Source organism: Brachionichthys hirsutus, chromosome 2, assembly GCF_040956055.1.
Source record: "Brachionichthys hirsutus isolate HB-005 chromosome 2, CSIRO-AGI_Bhir_v1, whole genome shotgun sequence".
NCBI lineage: Eukaryota > Metazoa > Chordata > Actinopteri > Lophiiformes > Brachionichthyidae > Brachionichthys > Brachionichthys hirsutus.
Window position 1 is genome coordinate 940,894 of NC_090898.1, and position 19,204 is coordinate 960,097.

Consider the following 19,204-nt stretch of genomic DNA (forward strand, 5'->3'; position numbering starts at 1 on the left):
GTAACCACAGCTGCCCTGGGGCAGATCCAGCTGCCCCCGTTGTACGCACCATTGGCCCTCCTGACCACCACCGACATTCACTCGCATTCACACAGGTAATGTGGATGAAGTGTCTTGTCCAAGGACACAACAATAGTGTACACATGTCCGGGATTCGAACCGCCGACCTCTCGATCATAGGCGACAATTTATTAAAATAAATAATGAATAATTGTGGTCCCAAAACAGAACCTTGCGGAACACCACATGACAAGGATATTGTTGGTGATACAGTAGCATTTATTTCTACATATTGAAGTATATTATTGAAGTCGCTTTTTATTTACTATCCCTCTTCGTAGCGCTGGAATGTTTGTGATGGACGATTGAATAAGAAGTGCGCAGGAACAATGATTAGAACGTTGTCTTCTAAAAGCTCAGCTGTATAAAGGTTTGGGACATCCAGCGTCTCATCGGCTGAACAACATGTCTTCCAGCTTAATGACCGCAGGGGGTCCGTCTCTTCAGAACCATTTATAGGTTCACTCAAGGGCTGCTGCAGCAAACGTCAACTCACGGTTCCTATGCTGCATTAAACTATGTACTTCTATGCTGCTTTAAACTGGGTACTTCTATGCTGCTTTAAACTGGGTACTTCTATGCTGCTTTAAACTGGGTACTTCTATGCTGCTTTAAACTGGGTACTTTGTGGCGTGTCATTTTAATGCTCTGTATCAGCTCGTCAGGTTCACGCTCAAAATGCTCATTTCCACCCACCAAGACCAGAGCACTGTGAAACGAATGACGTCTGTAGGGGAAGCACGAGCTGCCAGGCTGAAAGGGGGCCGGTCTGGGCTGACGTTATAAATGAACAGTAAAGTTTAGTTGTTAACACCTTAATAACCGTCTCGGTCCCTTTTCCTATTTTCCATGACCTGAGAAGGCGAGTAGGCGTAACATCGGTAGCACACTTCCTGTGTATCCCGTTGGGTCTCCTGCTTTTACTTCCAGCCCACCCTTGTGTTTGTCATTGTCTTTCTCCTCCAGAGCGTCCGGCCACAGAACCCCCCCAGCGACTCCCCGAGAGCCCCAACAAGCACGCCAAAGAGAAGAGGAAGAGGAAGAAAGAAAGAGAGTGGGATCGTTCTAAAGCGGAGAACGAACAGGAACAGGGTACGACACAAGGTGAAGAAGCTGAGGAGAAACCAGAGAAGACACGCCTCCGCACCCCCCCAGTGACAGGTAGCCTCACTGCCATGTTAAAAGCCAAACCACTGAGAGTCTTCTACATACATGAAAACAGTCATGAAGCTTCGCAGTGAAGCAGCTTTACAGCTTTGATCTGAACAACTGAAGAAGATGGGAACAGGTGAAAGGTCATCCTGTTTAGGGCTCTTCATCGGTTGTTGGGGGGGGGGGGGTGTTGCTCCAGGCTGTAAGAAGTCGTAAAGTTGTTGACTCTGGCTGGCTGGCCCGGTCTTTGGCGCTCGCTGTAGTTTCATCCAAAGAAGCAGGAAGCGTCATGGAAACGCTCTCATTGTCATCGAGCGTGTTTCCTCATGTTCCTCAGGTAAACCACACGTCCCTCCTGCAGGTCATGAGGTACAGATGGGTGACACAGGAAGCTCTGAGCTGCACTCATGAATGATTTCATGTTTCATCCCTTCCCTTTACGATTCCTTTATTAGGTGTGTCTCCAAGGAAACCATTCGCGTGTGACGTCGATGCAGCGGCGGACATCGTGTTGTTGGTGGACGGCTCCTGGAGCATCGGACGCACCAACTTCAGACGGGTCAGAGATTTCCTGGAGGCCCTGATGACCCCCTTCCACATCGGGCCGAACCGCATTCAGATCGGTACGGGTGGTGAAGCGCTGTGTGGGCAGTAGCCATGCAGACAGTGCCCCCTAGTGGGCTCCTGTGTCCTCTGTCCTGTCTTGAAGGAGCAGCTCGCATCAGGCATTGTCTGCTTCCATCTTCCTACTCAGTGTTGGATCATTCTCAAGTTTGTCAGTCCACAAAACATTCCTGGAGTGTTACAGCAATTTAGAAACTTGTCTTTCAATGTGGAAAACTCTGTTTTAATATTTCAACACGTATGTTGACAATAGTCATGTTATTATTATTAGTTATTTTTATTATTAGTTAAAAAAGTTTTTTCTTTCATTTTCGGTTGTGATTCTAAAGTACTGAAACTTTTTTCATCTTTCAAGACAAAAAAAAAATCTTCACTGTTTGCTCCTAAATTGTCCGTCAGTTTATTGTCAGCATACGTCGTACCAACACGAGACGAAGACAAAGACGTGTGGACGGCTTCACCTTTCCTGATGATGTTACAGCAACACTTGTGTCATGCCGTGTTTTTGGCCCAGGTCTGACCCAGTACAGCGGGGACCCCCGCACCGAATGGCAGCTCAACAACTTCACCACTAAAGACCAGCTGCTGGACTCGGTCCGGAATTTCAGATATAAGGGAGGAAACACTTTTACAGGTAAACTCAATGTTCATGAACTCTTCTATTCAAACTGTTACTTAAAACATGGACAACATGAGGAGCTGAGCTAAAAACCCACGGTCAGATAAATGTTCTTCAAGTACTCATTTTCCAGATAGGTCTGGTTTTATTTACTTGAAGTTGTACTGAGACGTCATCAGTGCTGCTGGGCTCGGCTCACACTGGACTCAGGTAGAACCTCCGAACCACCATTCACTGCCTGGACTTGATATGATCCCAACAACATCCCCAGTGATCTGTCCATCTTCAATCGCTGATGGGCTGAACATTTGTCTCGAGAATCTCCGCTTCATATCTTCTCTGTGCCATATAGTGTGCAACTATCAGTATCTAACCATGCCCCGCCTCCCAGGCCAGGCACTGCTCCACGTCATGGATGAGAACATGAGGACTGAGGCAGGCCGGAGGTTGGACACACCATTTTTCCTGGTCTTGTTGACTGATGGGAAATCTCAAGATGACGCCATCGCTGCAGCAAACCGGCTGAAGAACGCAGGCGTGGAGATCCTGGCTGTAGGTGAGACTCAGAAGGGAAAGGATTCTTCTTTGTTGCCATTATTAGATGTTCAGAGACATCTTGTTTTAATCTCTAAATGCTTTTTATTGTGAGTGGGTTGAACCATTTGTTCTAATTTTTCAGGTGTTAAGAATGCAGATGAAGCGGAGTTGAGACAAATGGCGTCTGAGCCCGTGGATCTGAATGTGTACAACGTCAATGACTTTCCTCTGCTCAGCAAGCTGGTGACCCGACTGGTCCACATCCTGTGTGGGAAGATAGAGGACCGTGGCATCTCAAAACGTAGCCTACCGCTCTGTGATCTGTCTTTCAACCCGTCCGAAGACGTGTCTTCATGGCATGCATCAAGTTGTCTGATGATTATTCTGATTTCTCTCATGCAGGAATGGAACCCAAGCCCACTGCAGACCTGGCACTCTCTTACCCTGGTCCTACTGATCTCCGGTTTTCTGAACTGAGCTCCAGAGAAGTGAAGCTTTCCTGGACCAACCCTACTCAACCAGTCCAACAGTACAGAGTGGTCTACCATAGCGCTGAGGGTCAGAGCCCACAAGAGGTCAGAGGAGAACCTCAGCTCACACATATCATTTCCACTTTAGCTTTGAGAAACGAGTAGAGTTACATAACAAATGCAAAAACCTTCACTATTCAGGCCTTCACTATTAAGGCCTCCACTATTCAGGCCTTCACTATTGATACCTTCGCTATTTTGACCTTCCTATTTTGACCTTCCTATTTCGACCTTCACTAAATAGTGAAATGTGACGGTGCGGAACCAAGACGAGCAACAGTACCCCTAAGGAGCCGGCAAATAGACAGTGTCCAAGAGTCCAAGGGTCAGAACACATGTTCCCTCAGCTCCAAACGTTCCATGAAATTAGTGGCAAGCATGTGGATAAGACTTTTGAGATTCCACGGAACTCTTGAGGGGCAGGGCGCTGTGCCGAAGAACACTGATTGGTCGAACACGCCTACAGTAGTCCATGCGTTTCCAACCCTCTGGTGCGCTGCTGTGCTTCCAGATGCAGGGGGGAAACACGACACGATCAGTAGTAAACCCATATCTAAAACACAGAAAGGAATGAATTTATTTCCTCCACAGTTAAACTCTGTTTTTTATTTCAAGATCTTTTTATACATTTAATTGCTTTCTTTTTGTGTCTAATAAAGGTTCCTGGAAATGTTGGTGCTGGAGTTTTGTTTCAGACTGTCACATGTGTGTCTCTAGGTGGTGCTGGCTGGATCAGAGGCCTCTGTGGTTCTGGACGGCCTCTCCTCTCAGACGCTGTACCACGTGTCCATCTTCCCCGTGTATGAAGGCCGCGTCGGTCCGGCTCTCAGAGGAACAGTCACCACATGTAAGGCTTATAATCAATCTGATCTGATCAATACTGAGTGGATATACTGTATTTGTGTAGTGTTGGTTTACTTTGAGAATGTTCTGTATATTTATTGTGCCTTTATTTTTTTTATTCATTTTTTTTAAATTTCACTAGTATATTCGTATTTTTGTTTGTTTCGTGTTTTAGTTTGTTTAGTATTTCAGTATTTGTTTAGAATTTTAGTATTTGCTTATTATTTTAGTGTTTGTTTAGTATTTGCTTATTATTTTAGTGTTTGTTTAGTATTTGCTTATTATTTTAGTGTTTGTTTAGTATTTGTTTAATATTTGTTTCGTATTTTAGTATTTATTTAGTATTCTAGTGTTTGTTGAGTATTTGTTTAATATTTGTTTAGTATTTTAGTATTCTAGTGTTTGTTGAGTATTTGTTTAATATTTGTTTAGTATTTTAGTATTTTAGTATTTGGTTAGTATTTACTTATGTTTTCCTTCCCTCCTCCCTCCCCTCAGTGCCCCTGGCCTCGCCTGCCTACCTTGAGGTGGTTCCTTCCTCTCACAGCGTGCTACAGGTGAGGTGGGGAGCAGCACCTGGTGCAACACAGTACATGATCCTGTACTCAGCACTCAACCATGGAGAACCTGAGGATGCCAAGGAGGTGAGAACGAGACCCGTACGTGTGTGTTCTTATCGCTTGCCTTCCTGTGCCGGTGTCCGACTCAGAAACACAAATCGTAAAGGAACAATTAGGCCTCACATTCACCCATTCACCCATTCACCCGCTCATTCACCCTCCAGTGGGCGACTGCTGCCATGCAAGGCGCTGCCAGACCCACTGGGAGCAAGAACACTTCAACATGTGGATAGTCAGAGCTGGGATTCGAACCACTGACCTACTGATCACTGGACGACCCACTCTACCAAATGACTTCCATCATTCTGTGGCTACGTCGTTCTGTAGGCGTTCTAGGGTATCCTTTAATGGCAGTCCTTACAGGACACTCGGCTAGTCTTTGGTCCATCATGTCCAGCAGGTTGTTATGCTGAGGGCTGATTCCGGCGTCCTTTCGTCAGACTTCAGCCTGAATTCAGTTCTCTTGTTGCTGCAGGAGACGTTGGGTGCAGAGCAGACGGTGGTGGAGCTGTCAGACTTGCTGCCATCCACGGACTACTCCGTGACTCTTTATGCCCTCTACCACGACGATCCCAGTGACCCTGTCACTGCTGTGGCCACCACCTGTAAGCAAACAATGCACATCCCATCCCTTCTTATGTCACCCCGTTCCTCTTTGTCATTCCCTTCTGCTTCCTCCTGCCCACAGTCCCTCTCCCACCACCGGTGAGTGTTCGTTTCCCGATGGTCACCCACAGCATGTTGAGGGTAAGCTGGGTACCTGGAGCGGCAGACGTCCCGGCTCACAGGATCACCTACAGCACCAACCACGGCAGCGACGTCAAGCAGGTGACCGAAGCAAACATACCTCACAACTAAAACCTTCACTTCAGATGAGTTATTAGCTTCTGCTGGCTGACTGTGGAGTAGCTTGAATTCGGTCAGTGGTGGATGATAGCAGCCTGGCACAGGTATGCAGACACCACCAGGTGCTTCGCCTCATTCCAGACATGTGGGCGTAGTAGTCAGGGAACTGACCCCAGTAAACCGGTGGCTTCGGTCTCTCTGTAGTCTTTTTCTGTTCATTCACTTTGAAATAAAGTCCAGGAACTGTATCTGTAGGTTCTACAACACTCGGGACGAGATCCACCAGTCTAGTACAGTGTGTGTGTGTGTGTGTGTGTGTGTGGTGCAGAGAGCTACATAAATATTATAACAAACATGACTGGCAGTGGCACACTTTGAGTTAAATATATACTGCATGTTCCTGACACAGCCTTTGTCCAAAGGGAATTTGGTATTTATTTTTATGATGAATATAAGTGAACTAAGAGTCTTTGCAGTCCATAAGAGACTAGAAAGTCCAACATAAAGTGTTCTAGAGCCACAGTTTGTGTCTTCCTGTCTTAATCACACTTACACCTGTTTTCAGACGCCAACACTTCCGTTAGCAAGAGATGCTTGAGCTGACTAACTGGTCATTTCTGTGTATATTTCACCTACAAACAGCTTGAAGTCATTAAATAAGTCCTATTGGACAGCACAGAAGCAGTTTAGTTGGGTTGTCAGGAAATGTCTTACATTTAGGGTCAGGGTCAGTAGTTTGGTGTCATGTGTGTTAAATCTTCTTCCAGGTGGAGGTAACGGGACCGGACTCAGTTGTGGTCGAGAACTTGTCCTCTCTGTCCAGATATCTGGTTTCAGTCCAGTCTCACTACGCCCAAGGCCTTTCTGCAGCGCTCATCACCAACGTCACCACACGTAAAACATGCCAAGCCTTTCATGTTTGAAGGAGTCCAAGGTGAAGACACCTTGAACAGAGCCTGTCCTCACACGTCTGTCTTCTGCGCCTATCCCCAGTGAAGGTACCTCCACCTTCACACCTCAGGGTGACTAACTTCTCGGGTGATGCTGTCACCGTTCGCTGGGAGGCTGCAGCTGAGGATGTGGAGTCCTACCTCATCAAGTGGATCTCCCTCGACGGGGGAGACCTGAGTCAGGTGGGGTGGATTCGTGGAAGGTGCAGCGTGTCATAGTAGTGAATGTAAGACATGACAAAGTGTGTGTCTGTCGTAGCTGAGGGAGAGTGGTGCGAGCGAGTGGGCGGTCCTGGAGGCGGTGGCGGATGATAAGGAATACCAGATCTCCCTGTCGGCTCTGTACGGAGACGGCGCTCAGAGTGACGCCGTGGCCATTCGCTACAGCACCTGTGAGTCACTGCCACACCCCATTTCCACAGGAAGTCACAAATTAAAGGCAAATTAAAAGTGGAATGAACAATAAGCAGCTTTAACTGAGTTCAGGGTCTGCAGCAGTCGGCTCAGCAGGGATAAAAGTCTGCAGCAGTCGGCTCAGCAGAGATAAAAGTCTGCAGCAGTCAGCTCAGCAGCGACTAAAAGTCTGCAGCAGTCAGCTCAGCAGCGACTAAAAGTCTGCAGCAGTCGGCTCAGCAGCGACTAAAAGTCTGCAGCAGTCAGCTCAGCAGCGACTAAAAGTCTGCAGCAGTCGGCTCAGCAGCAACTAAAAGTCTGCAGCAGTCGGCTCAGAAGAGATAAAAGTCTGCAGTAGTCAGCTCAGCAGGGACTAAAAGTCTGCAGCAGTCAGATCAGCAGCGACTAAAAGTCTGCAGCAGTCGGATCAGCAGCGACTAAAAGTCTGCAGCAGTCGGCTCAGAAGAGATAAAAGTCTGCAGCAGCCGGCTCAGCAGGGATAAAAGTCTGCAGCAGTCGGCTCAGCAGCGACTAAAAGTCTGCAGCAGTCGGCTCAGCAGAGATAAAAGTCTGCAGCAGTCGGCTCAGCAGAGATAAAAGTCTGCAGCAGTCGGCTCAGCAGCGACTAAAAGTCTGCAGCAGTCGGCTCAGCAGAGATAAAAGTCTGCAGCAGTCGGCTCAGCAGCGACTAAAAGTCTGCAGCAGTCGGCTCAGCAGAGATAAAAGTCTGCAGCAGTCGGCTCAGCAGAGACTAAAAGTCTGCAGCAGTCGGCTCTGCAGCGACTAAAAGTCTGCAGCAGTCGGCTCAGCAGCAACTAAATGTCTGCAGCAGTCGGCTCAGCAGAGATAAAAGTCTGCAGCAGTCGGCTCTGCAGAGATAAAAGTCTGCAGCAGTTGGCTCAGCAGCAACTAAATGTCTGCAGCAGTCGGCTCAGCAGAGATAAAAGTCTGCAGCAGTCGGCTCAGCAGAGATAAAAGTCTGCAGCAGTCGGCTCAGAAGAGATAAAAGTCTGCAGCAGTCGGTTCAGCAGCGACTAAAAGTCTGCAGCAGTCGGCTCAGCAGTGACTAAAAGTCTGCAGCAGTCGGCTCAGCAGCGACTAAAAGTCTGCAGCAGTCGGCTCAGCAGTGACTAAAAGTCTGCAGCAGTCGGTTCAGCAGCGACTAAAAGTCTGCAGCAGTCGGATCAGCAGCAACTAAAAGTCTGCAGCAGTCGGCTCAGAAGAGATAAAAGTCTTCAGCAGTCGGCTCAGAAGAGATAAAAGTCTGCAGCAGTCGGCTCAGCAGCGACTAAAAGTCTGCAGCAGTCGGCTCAGCAGAGATAAAAGTCTGCAGCAGTCGGCTCAGAAGAGATAAAAGTCTGCAGCAGTCGGCTCAGCAGCAACTAAAAGTCTGCAGCAGTCGGCTCAGCAGCGACTAAAAATCTGCAGCAGTTAGCTGAGCAGCGACTAAAAGTCTGCAGCAGTCGGCTCAGCAGAGATAAAAGTCTGCAGCAGTCGGCTCAGCAGCAACTAAATGTCTGCAGCAGTCGGCTCAGCAGAGATAAAAGTCTGCAGCAGTCGGCTCTGCAGAGATAAAAGTCTGCAGCAGTCGGCTCAGCAGAGATAAAAGTCTGCAGCAGTCGGCTCAGCAGAGATAAAAGTCTGAGAACAACTAGAAGTGGTTCAATAAACGAGCAAACGTTCCGAACGTTGATAACACGTAACTCATAGTTCGTAAAAGTATTCAGGAAGTAATCTAAACCCAAAAACAAGCCGTCATGTTTATAGGAAGCGTTGTGGCTGCATAGAAATGGATTTTAATAATGCATAAAGATCGAGGCAGATTCTTGAAAATGCATGTTCGACATCTCAACAGTTTGGTAGAGGCCAATATTTCAAAAACTCTAACATACATTTCATTTGGATTATTGTTGCTAGTGACCCAATGAAATAAAAAATAATTATTTCATTGCTTTTATCTTGATGAGGATATTAAAGGGTTCAGCTTGAATCTTCTCTTTAGCCACCAAGCTAAAGGTGCTAGCTTGTGTCCCCTTTAACAAAGGTGTAGGTGAACGCACGCCGCCACAGAGGTGAACCGCTGCCGTGCGCTTCAGCTGTCTGACTCGGGTTTGTTTGGTTTGGTCTTCCTGTCTGGGACGGTAACGCTAGCTCACCTGCGTTTCGACTCGCTCCTTCAGCGTCCGGCGGAGGCCCGTCCAGCGTGGCGGTGGCGGAGGAGACCGCTGTCAGCATGGAGGTCAGCTGGACGCCTCCGAATGCTCATGTCCTCCAGTATCGAGTGTCTTACACTGCGCTGACAGGAACCCAGGGCCAGGACAGCACTGTGAGTGACACCTCCTCACCTGCTTCAGTAATTACCTGGGCTGTTGCCATGGCGACTTCACTGAGGCTTAACGGCGGGTTTGTTGTCGACAGGTGTTGGTGCCGGGTGGAGAACGACGGGTGGTGCTGGAGTCGTTACAGCCCGATACACGTTACAGCGTCATGGTTACCGCCGAGTACCCCAACAGAGAGGGGGGCAGCGGCTCGGCCCAGGGCAAAACCAGTCAGTCACACACGCAACCTGCAGTGGGGGGGGGGGGCACACTGGCCCGAATGATCAATAACCTAATCCGATGCCTCTCCGCCTGCAGCCAGCCTGCGCGTCAGCAGCGTGAGCGTCGTGCGGTCGGATCACGCCAGCATCTGTGCGTCGTGGCGAGCCGTCCCTGCCGTCGACGGGTACCGGATCGTCATCCAGTCGGTCAGAGGTAACCCGAACCCGAACCCTACACGTCACCTCGGCTCCACGCGCATCCGTTTATGTTCGCTTCCAAAGACAAACCGGCCTCGCTGCTTCGGTTTGCATGTTGCAGTCACGGCTTGTGTAACCATGACGACCGGTACCCCGAACGACTGGGAGGAGGGGTCCGGTTTATTCACTTCCCTGAACCAACAATCTACTATGAGAAATGTCTGAAGAGACTGCAGCTAGCTCCAGCTAGCATTAGCCTCCCACGCCACTGAGAGCATTGTAGCATTGTCTCTAACCCCTCTCCCGGTTCTTGTTCTCCTTCGTGGGTGCGTCGTCAATGAGGAGGATGTGGGTTAAGATGAAGACATTTATATAATTACCAGATCAGAACATGTTGGTTCAGATATCAGCGCTGGGATTCGAACATGTCTCATGCTGGAATGAAGATGCTTCCTGCTTCGTCATCGTGTCAGTCCATCCCCTGAAGGTGGCGCCTCGCCCCAGCCGATCTCAGCCCATGTTTATCTGTGTTATGTGATGTCACTAATGAGACGTTCAACTGAAATCAGTCATAGCAATACCAAAATAAATGTTGTGTTTTCCTAATCACGTCGTGGAATCCCATCTGGCATGGAAATTCCCTCCAGCATGTCTTAACTTTTAGTTTTAAACACCCACAAATAACGGCACTCTAAACGCAAACCTCCGTGGTGAACAGTCTGCCGATTAAAACTTTAGGTTTAATTGACTAATTAGCTAATAATTAGCACCCGACTTCGAGCTTATCGGTGGGATGTTTGTATTACTCTGCAGCTTTATTGATCGTTAGACCAGAGTGTAAACTATTAGTTGCAGCCTGAAATGTATTCACAGTAATGAAGTTCTGGTCCTGCTCGACTCCTGTACTACACAGCATTGATGCTTTGTTCCAAAGTACATCAAAACCGAGTGAAAACATCCTTCACTGAAATATTTGAAGCCCCTCCGCGTGCTCCTCAGGCTCCTCAGCGAAATAGCCGCATCGATGAAATACCTGGTTCAGCAGTCAACGGGAAGTTCTGTCAACTTTGGCATAGAACAAAATGGGTTTCATGCATTATGGTCAAATGCTGTCTGAGTGTCCGAGCTGTCGCCTTACGGGGGCGGGAGGGGGCGTGTCACGGAAAGGTCGATTCAGCAAACAGCTAGACCCAAAGCAGACGTGTGTCTAAAAAATCAGGGACAGCTGTCTGTCCATCTTCGTTACCTCATGGGGGATGGAGCTGATGTCCACCTTCACTTTGAAACAGACAAACTAACAAAGGGACAAACTGTGGACGAGTCCAGCAGCAGTCACTGCTTCACCGACCTGGAACCAGACGCTCTGTACCGGATCAGCGTGCACTCTGTTCTGGGCTCGGCGGAGGGCCCCGCCGTCTCCGTTCTCCATCCCACAGGTCAGAACCGTCAGAACCGAACCGAACTACACACAGTGTAGGACATCTAGAACTGTTCTGTCTCTGAAATGTGTTCCCACTGGTTTGACTGGTTCCTCTTCAGCCACCGCTCCAGCCAGAAGCCCCACCCACCCCCAGATGTACCCCATCCACAACGAAGGTGACTCTTAGCACTATTAGGTCTAGTCTCTTGGATCCATTGCATTTGGTGAGGTGAGACTTCATAGCAATCCTGAGGATGGGTGCCATTCTTCATTTCTTCATTTTAACTTACTTCTTCTGCCGCTGGGGCGTGACCAAACAACCTGCTGTCATGCTGACTTGTCTTCCGTGTGTGCTGTGTCCAGTCTGCCCTGAAGTCACCATCAGAAACAGTGTTGTTACAGGTAAGCGGCGCACCCTCGGGAGGACGCGCAGACACTCCAGGTTTAAAGGCCTGACGTCGTTCTGCTTGTCCCTTGTCTCAGGGTTTGACATGATGGAAGCGTTCGGTCTGACTCAGAGGGCTCACTCATCTGTGGAGGGCGTGGCAGCCGAGCCTTTTGTGTTCAACGCCCTGCCCACCTACACCCTGTTCAGAAACACCCAGCTCACACAGAGCACCAGGTAAGAGCGTCCCTCTGCAGCGCCCCAACAGAGCCAGGGTGTGTGTGTGATGCTACCATGACAACGACACCGTACGCTGACGGTAACGGGACCTGGATTGTCCCCATCCATCCAAACATGAATGAAAACAGAAAGGTGCTCCCCGAATGCAGGTTAGGTTCGTTGGAGGCTCTTTTCCAAAGCAATAAATCCACATCTGGATAGAGAACAGAGAAAACTTACCAAAACAGGAAGAAGCAGACGGGACCATGAGATGGGAACATCTCCCAGGACCGTCCCAGATAGACAATCCATGTTTCCCCGCAGGTTCATCCACCCTGCAGGCTTTTCTCCAGAGCACACCATCAGCATCTCCTTCCGTGTGATGCCGGACTCACCCCGAGAACCCTTCTCCCTCTGGCAGCTCACGGACAGCGCCTTCCAGCCCAAGATGGGGGTGGTGCTGGATCGTAAGTGACATCACTGCACGTCTCCATAGACACAAAGGAAGGATGGCCCGAGTTTGTGAAACGTGCTTCTTTGTGTGTCCCCGCAGCGTCAGCCAGGCGTCTGCTCTACTTTAGTCTGGACTACAGGGGGGAGGTGCAGCAGCTCACCTTTGACCAGTCGCAGGTCCACAGACTTTTCTATGGCAGCTTCCACAAGGTGAGCCAGGAAGTGATGGAGCTCGTCTCCGCTCTTATCTTCCTCTAACACGGACCTACCAGGATGTGTAATAAAAGCCTGAAGAAGACTGCTGTCAGGGCGATGAATGTGAGCAGACCTGAGGTGGTACTGAGTAGAGGGCCTGCCTCAGGGTCTCACTGTGCCAGACATTCAACCCAACACCAGGATCAGTGTCAGATTAATCCGGCCCTAGATGTGTTCAAGTTCGTGGGCTCACCACCTATAGGAGGGACCAGAGGGGTCGGGTGCATTGTGAGCTGGGCGGCAGCCGAAGGCGGGGACCTTGGCGGTCCGACCCTCGGCTCCAGAAACTAGCTCTAGGGACGTGGAACGTCACCTCTCTGGCGGGGAAGGAGCCTGAGCTGGTGTGCGAGGTTGAGAAGTTCCGACTGGATATAGTTGGCCTCACCTCGACACACAGCAAGGGCTCCGGAACCACCCTTCTTGAGAGGGGTTGGACTCTCTTCCACTCTGGAGTTACCACTGGTGAGAGGCGCCGGGCAGGGGTGGCAATACTTATTGCCCCCCGGCTTAGCAAACACCATGTTCAAGCATAAGGGTGTCCATATGTGCACTTGGCACCAGGACACGCTAGGCCGCAGTTCGATGATCGACTTTGTAGTCGTCTCACCGGACGTGCGGCCGCATGTCTTGGACACTCGGGTGAAGAGAGGGGCGGAGCTGTCAACCGACCATCACCTGGTGGTGAGCCAACTCCGACGGTGGGGGAGGATGCCGGACAGACCTGGCAGGCCCAAACGTATTGTGAGGGTCTGTTGGGAACGTCTGGCAGAATCTCCTGTCAGAAGGAGTTTTAACTCCCACCTCCGGGAGAGCTTCGACCATGTACCGGGGGAGGCAGGGGACATTGAGTCCAAGTGGACTATGTTTCGTGCCTCCATTGTTGAAGCGGCCGATCGGTGCTGTGGCCGTAAGGTGGTCAGTGCCTGTCGTGGCGGCAATCCCAAGACCTCTTGGTGGACACCGGTGGTGAGGGATGCCGTCAAGCTGAAGAAGGAGTTCTATCAGGCCCTTTTGGCCTGTGGGACTCCGGAGGCAGCTGACAGGTACCGACAGACCAAGCGGGGCGCAGCTACCGCGGTTGCTGAGGCAAAAACCCGGGCATGGGAGGAGTTCGGTCAGGCCATGGAAAACGACTTCCGGACGGCTTCGAAGAGGTTCTGGGCCACCATCCGGCATCTCAGGAGGGGGAAGCAGTGCACGGTCAACACTGTGTATGGTGGGGATGGTGCGCTGCTGACCTCGACTCGAGACGTCGTAGATCGGTGGAGGGACGACTTCGAAGACCTCCTCAATCCCACCGACATGCCTTCCAGTGAGGAAGCAGGGCCTGGGGACTCGGGGGTGAGCTCCTCTATCTCTGGGGCCGAGGTTGCCGAGGTAGTTAAAAAGCTCCTCGGTGGCAAGGCCCCAGGGGTGGATGAGATCCGCCCGGAGTCCCTTAAGGCTCTGGATGTTGTAGGGCTGCCATGGTTGACACGACTCTGCAACATCGCATGGACATCGGGGGCAGTGCCTTTGGATTGGCAGACCGGGGTGGTGGTCCCTCTTTATAAGAAGGGGGACCGGAGGGTGTGTTCCAACTACAGAGGGATCACACTCCTCAGCCTCCCCGGTAAGGTCTATTCAGGGATACTGGAGAGGAGGGTCCGCCGGATAGTCGAACCTCAGATTCAGGAGGAGCAATGTGGTTTTTGTCCTGGCCGTGGAACTGTGGACCAGCTCTACACCCTCGGCAGGGTCCTTGAGGGTGCATGGGAGTTTGCCCAACCAGTCCACATGTGTTTTGTGGATTTGGAGAAGGCATTCGACCGTGTCCCTCGGGGAGTCCTGTGGGGGGTGCTCCGGGAGTACGGGGTGTCGGACCCCCTCATACGGGGTGTCCGCTCCCTATATGACCGGTGCCAGAGCTTGGTCCGCATTGCTGGCAATAAGTCGGACCTATTTCCAGTGCGGGTTGGACTCCGTCAGGGCTGCCCTTTGTCACCGATTCTGTTCATAACCTTTATGGACAGAGTTTCTAGGTGCAGCCAGGGCGTTGAGGGGGTTCGGTTTGGTGACCTCAGGATTGGATCGCTGCTTTTTGCAGACGATGTGATCCTGTTGGCTTCATCAGGCCACGCCCTCCAGCTCTCACTGGATCGGTTCCAGCCGCATGTGAAGCGGCCGGGATGAGAATCAGCACCTCCAAATCCGAGGCCATGGTTCTCAGTCGGAAAAGGGTGGAGTGCACCCTCCAGGTCGGGGAGGAGATCCTGCCCCAAGTGGAGGAGTTCAAGTACCTCGGGGTCTTGTTCACGAGTGAGGGAAGGATGGAGCGAGAGATCGACAGACGGATCGGTGCAGCGTCTGCAGTGATGCGGACTCTGCACAGATCCGTCATGGTGAAGAGAGAGCTGAGCCGAAAGGCGAAGCTCTCGATTTACCGGTCGATCTTCGTTCTCCTACCCTCACCTATGGTCACGAGCTTTGGGTAGTGACCGAAAGAACGAGAACCCGGGTACAAGCGGCTGAAATGAGCTTCCTCCGTAGGGGGGCTGGGCTCTCCCTTAGAGATAGGGTGAGAAGCTCAGTCATCCGGGAGGAGCTCGGAGTAGAGCCGCTGCTCCTCCGCGTTGAGAGGGGCCAGATGAGGTGGCTCGGACATCTATTTAGGATGCCTCCTGGACGCCTCCCCGGTGAGGTGTTCAGGGCACGTCCCACCGGGAGGAGACCACGGGGAAGACCCAGGACACGCTGGAGAGACTATGTCTCTCGGCTGGCCTGGGAACGCCTCGGGATCCCCCCGGAAGAGCTAGAGGAAGTGGCCGGGGAGAGGGAAGTCTGGGTTTTCCTGCTTAGGCTGCTGCCCCCGCGACCCGGCCCCGGGTTGCGGGGGCAGCAGCGGAAGATAATGGATGGATGGATGGATGGATGGATAGATGTGTTCAAGTTGTCAACAGTTCCATTGATGATGCCTCCTTCCCCTCGCTCCTCTGTGATTGGCAGGTTCACCTGTCTGTCAGCCAGGTGAGCGTGTCTCTGTCAGTGGACTGTCAGCATGTGGGTGAGAGGCCAGCCCGCCCACTGGGCATCTTACCAACGGATGGCTTTGAGATGCTGGGAAAGCTGGTGAAGACCAGAGGTCCCAATAGCGGATCGGCACCGGTACTTTGCTGTGGTGTGTTCTATCAGTGAATGACGCACCCTGAACACCTGAGACAGGTGTCCTGAGGTACCTGTGCTTGCTTCCAGTTGGGGCTGCAGTCCTTTGAGATCATCTGTAACACCACCTGGCCTTCGGAGGACACCTGCTGCGACCTGCCTGGACTGGTCAGTCTCCTCCTCTTCGCCTTTACCTGTCGGACGTTTCTGGAGCAGCGGATGTTTACCTGTTCTAACGTTAGCAACACCTGGAATCTTTATGTAGTCTCCACAAACCCAGCGGTTCAAACCTGACTTGTGAAGTTATTTACAGCCCAGGAAGAGCTGCACCAGGTGCTTAGACAGGTGAGCCGGATTTACCAGATAAGTCATTGGGGATCTGAAACGGATCACACAGAGCGAGGAAGGTTCTAACGAGTCGCTTCAGCAGAACTCTCGCCGCCTCACCTGAGACAGGTAGCGTTTTCCGTTGAGATCAGTGTGGTGTATCGGGGCTTCTGGCTACGTCACACGTAAGAAGCTTTGATTGTTTGTTTCGTTTGCATTTCTACAGCCAATCATCTTCAGTTGTTTGGGAAACCTGACCTTCAGTCAGCATGGCGCTGATTGGAGGAGACACCTTTGTTCCTTCGCTGTGATGTTTTCTGTCCATCCATTGTCCATCACACAGTCCCGTTAGCGTTCTCACGGCCCGCTGCTTCTGTTTCATGTCTGTGTGTCAGAGAGATGAGGAGAGTTGTCCTGCCCTGGCATACACCTGTACCTGTTCTACCGACGTCCCTGGACTTGCCGGGGCCCCTGGACCAACAGTACGACACCATCACGTCTCTGCAGCTGACCCGGTCTCTGTCATCCACTTCTTTGACATGTTGCTATTTAATTCTTTCTCCCAGGGAAAACCTGGACCTCGTGGTGAGAAAGGTGAGAAAGGAGATCAAGGTGAAAAGGTAAGATAAAAATATTACCACGAACGTATCCATGGTAACAGCATCGGGTACTCTTAGAGTAAAATCTGTCATCCAATCAAATGAGGTTCTGGAGGAAGCTGTAGGTCACGTGGTTGAACAGTTTAAAAACAGCACAGTGTAACGTCCGTTGGGTCAGCTGCTGGTCCCAACAGAACCAGGACATATTGTCCTGCAGTGCTATGAAACATTCTGTACATTTAGCAACAGCAGTGCGATTAAACTCATATATGTTTTAAGGCTGTTACTACACGTTATATTGTACACGTTAAAGCCAAAAGGACTCCACCCCTGCACCCTCTAATTGGCTCTCTCATAATCGCTTGGAACATTCCTGGTCCCTTTCTTGAATGCTATTGGACACGTGAGCTGTCAGTCAAAACCCTCAACCTGACTTCCGTCACAAAGTTTGTGTGAGTGAACAGATGTTTGTTAAGTTAGCGAACAGCGTTAAAACATGAAATGAGCCCCAAATCTCTAAAGACACGTAGCTGTTCTATTCATTCAGCCTGTTCTGTTTTGTGTGGATCACTAATAAGTTGTGTTAACTGTTCATCTTTACTGATGAACGGTCCATTCTCTCCTGATTTGACGTGGCTTTGCTACAGCAGAACACAATGCACGTTCAAGCACTGTAAAAATGCAAAATTGCATTAAAAAAACAAGCTGATCAATCAGAGTTTGCAGAGCCTCGCCTCCAAGTGCCCTATCTCGCCATGTTAAAGAATCCTTTAAAAAAATCTAGAATCTGGATCCAGATCCGGATCAACTTTTAATTACAGTCCTCGGTTCAGTAACGTCAAGTAATATTCTTGTCTCCTGCGTACTACAAGACACCTTCTGGACTCTTTTTCCCATCATGCCATTCGTCTCCCTCCCTCTTAAAGTGACACTCCCATGTTACAGCACAGGCACAATTCCAGATGTAAAAATAATTCTAGAATCTGGATCCAGATCCGGATCAACACCATTCTCGGGGAGGACCCGCGGGGATGCGCGGGGACAGACAAACAAACAGACAAACAGACGGACCCAATTGCAATACCCTCGCCTCCCCTTCGGCGAGGTTAATCAGCGAAACAGCCGGCGACATATGGCGCCCAGGATCAGCACTGGACAGCTTCATATGAACTTGTAGTGAATCCCTAAATAAAGCATGAACTTGTAGTGAATCCCTAAATAAAGCATGAACTTGTAGTGAATCCCTAAATAAAGCATGAACTTGTAGTGAATCCCTAAATAAAGCATGAACTTGTAGTGAATCCCTAAATAAAGCGTGAACTTGTAGTGAATCGCTACATAAAGCATGAACTTGTAGTGAATCCCTAAATAAAGCATGAACTTGTAGTGAATCCCTAAATAAAACATGAACTTGTAGTGAATCCCTAAATAAAGCGTGAACTTGTAGTGAATCGCTACATAAAGCATGAACTTGTAGTGAATCCCTAAATAAAGCATGAACTTGTAGTGAATCCCTAAATAAAGCATGCACTTGTAGTGAATCCCTAAATAAAGCATGAACTTGTAGTGAATCCCTAAATAAAGCATGAACTTGTAGTGACTCGCTACATAAAGCATGAACTTGTAGTGAATCCCTAAATAAAGCGTGAACTTGTAGTGAATCGCTAAAAAAAGCATGAACTTGTAGTGAATCCCTAAATAATTCAATTCAATTCAGTTTTATTTATATAGCGCCAGATCACAACATAAAGTCATCTCAAGGCACTTTACAGGATTAGCAGGGAAAGACCTGCAGGGAAACACAGAACCCAACTTGACCCACAAGAGCAACGGAGGCAAGGAAAAACTTCCCTTTAACGGGCAGAAACCTTGGACAGAACCTAGACTTATGGTGGACGGCCATCTGTCTGGCCGGCTGGGTTGAGAGAGAGAGAGAGAGAGAGAGAGAGAGGGAGAGAGAGAGAGAGAATGGCAGGTCGGAGACGAGTCAAGGAGATGGATAGGGAAGTGATAGCGAGACAGAGCAGGAGCAGACAAAAACAAAATGCTAATGCTATCGATATAAAGCTATAAATGCTAATGCTAGCAATATAAAGCTATAAATGCTAATGCTAGCGACGTGGACTTCAGTGTTGAGGGACACAGGTCCAGGTTCTACAGCACCATGGACAGAAGGACCTGAAAGAGAAAGAGGGACAAACAGAGGGAGAGAGAGAACAAGACTACGGGGAAGAGAGAGAGATTACTGACATATATTTATAACATGAATAACCAGATAAAGAGGGAGGAGCTCAGTGTGTCATGATGTTAAGCCACCAGTGCTGGTCTATGACAGCATATTGATTATATTGATTACTGTATCGATTAACTATAAGCTTTGTTAAAAAGGAAAGTCTTTAATCTACTCTTGAACATAGAGATGGTGTCTGTCTCACGAACCAATCAGGGAGCTGATTCCACAATAAAGGAGCTTGATAACTGGAAGCTCCGCCCC

At 49.8% G+C, this 19,204-nt stretch overlaps 1 protein-coding gene across 1 annotated transcript in view; it reads left to right on the forward strand.

Moving 5' to 3' along the window:
* The window catches only part of LOC137901777 (collagen alpha-1(XX) chain), a 42,883-nt gene that overhangs the window by 11,257 nt on the left and 12,422 nt on the right, over nt 1-19,204 (forward strand). Inside the window, exons 5-30 of the mRNA XM_068745823.1 lie at nt 1,027-1,221; nt 1,668-1,835; nt 2,351-2,470; nt 2,847-3,011; nt 3,135-3,293; nt 3,395-3,567; nt 4,240-4,369; nt 4,864-5,009; nt 5,461-5,590; nt 5,674-5,813; nt 6,599-6,725; nt 6,825-6,964; nt 7,041-7,173; nt 9,355-9,500; nt 9,593-9,722; nt 9,811-9,927; nt 11,201-11,347; nt 11,451-11,507; nt 11,695-11,733; nt 11,815-11,953; nt 12,260-12,402; nt 12,489-12,598; nt 15,629-15,787; nt 15,875-15,952; nt 16,507-16,593; nt 16,678-16,731. Coding sequence (XP_068601924.1) covers nt 1,027-1,221; nt 1,668-1,835; nt 2,351-2,470; nt 2,847-3,011; nt 3,135-3,293; nt 3,395-3,567; nt 4,240-4,369; nt 4,864-5,009; nt 5,461-5,590; nt 5,674-5,813; nt 6,599-6,725; nt 6,825-6,964; nt 7,041-7,173; nt 9,355-9,500; nt 9,593-9,722; nt 9,811-9,927; nt 11,201-11,347; nt 11,451-11,507; nt 11,695-11,733; nt 11,815-11,953; nt 12,260-12,402; nt 12,489-12,598; nt 15,629-15,787; nt 15,875-15,952; nt 16,507-16,593; nt 16,678-16,731 — 3,332 coding nt within the window. The remainder of the gene's footprint in view (nt 1-1,026; nt 1,222-1,667; nt 1,836-2,350; nt 2,471-2,846; nt 3,012-3,134; nt 3,294-3,394; nt 3,568-4,239; nt 4,370-4,863; nt 5,010-5,460; nt 5,591-5,673; nt 5,814-6,598; nt 6,726-6,824; nt 6,965-7,040; nt 7,174-9,354; nt 9,501-9,592; nt 9,723-9,810; nt 9,928-11,200; nt 11,348-11,450; nt 11,508-11,694; nt 11,734-11,814; nt 11,954-12,259; nt 12,403-12,488; nt 12,599-15,628; nt 15,788-15,874; nt 15,953-16,506; nt 16,594-16,677; nt 16,732-19,204) is intronic.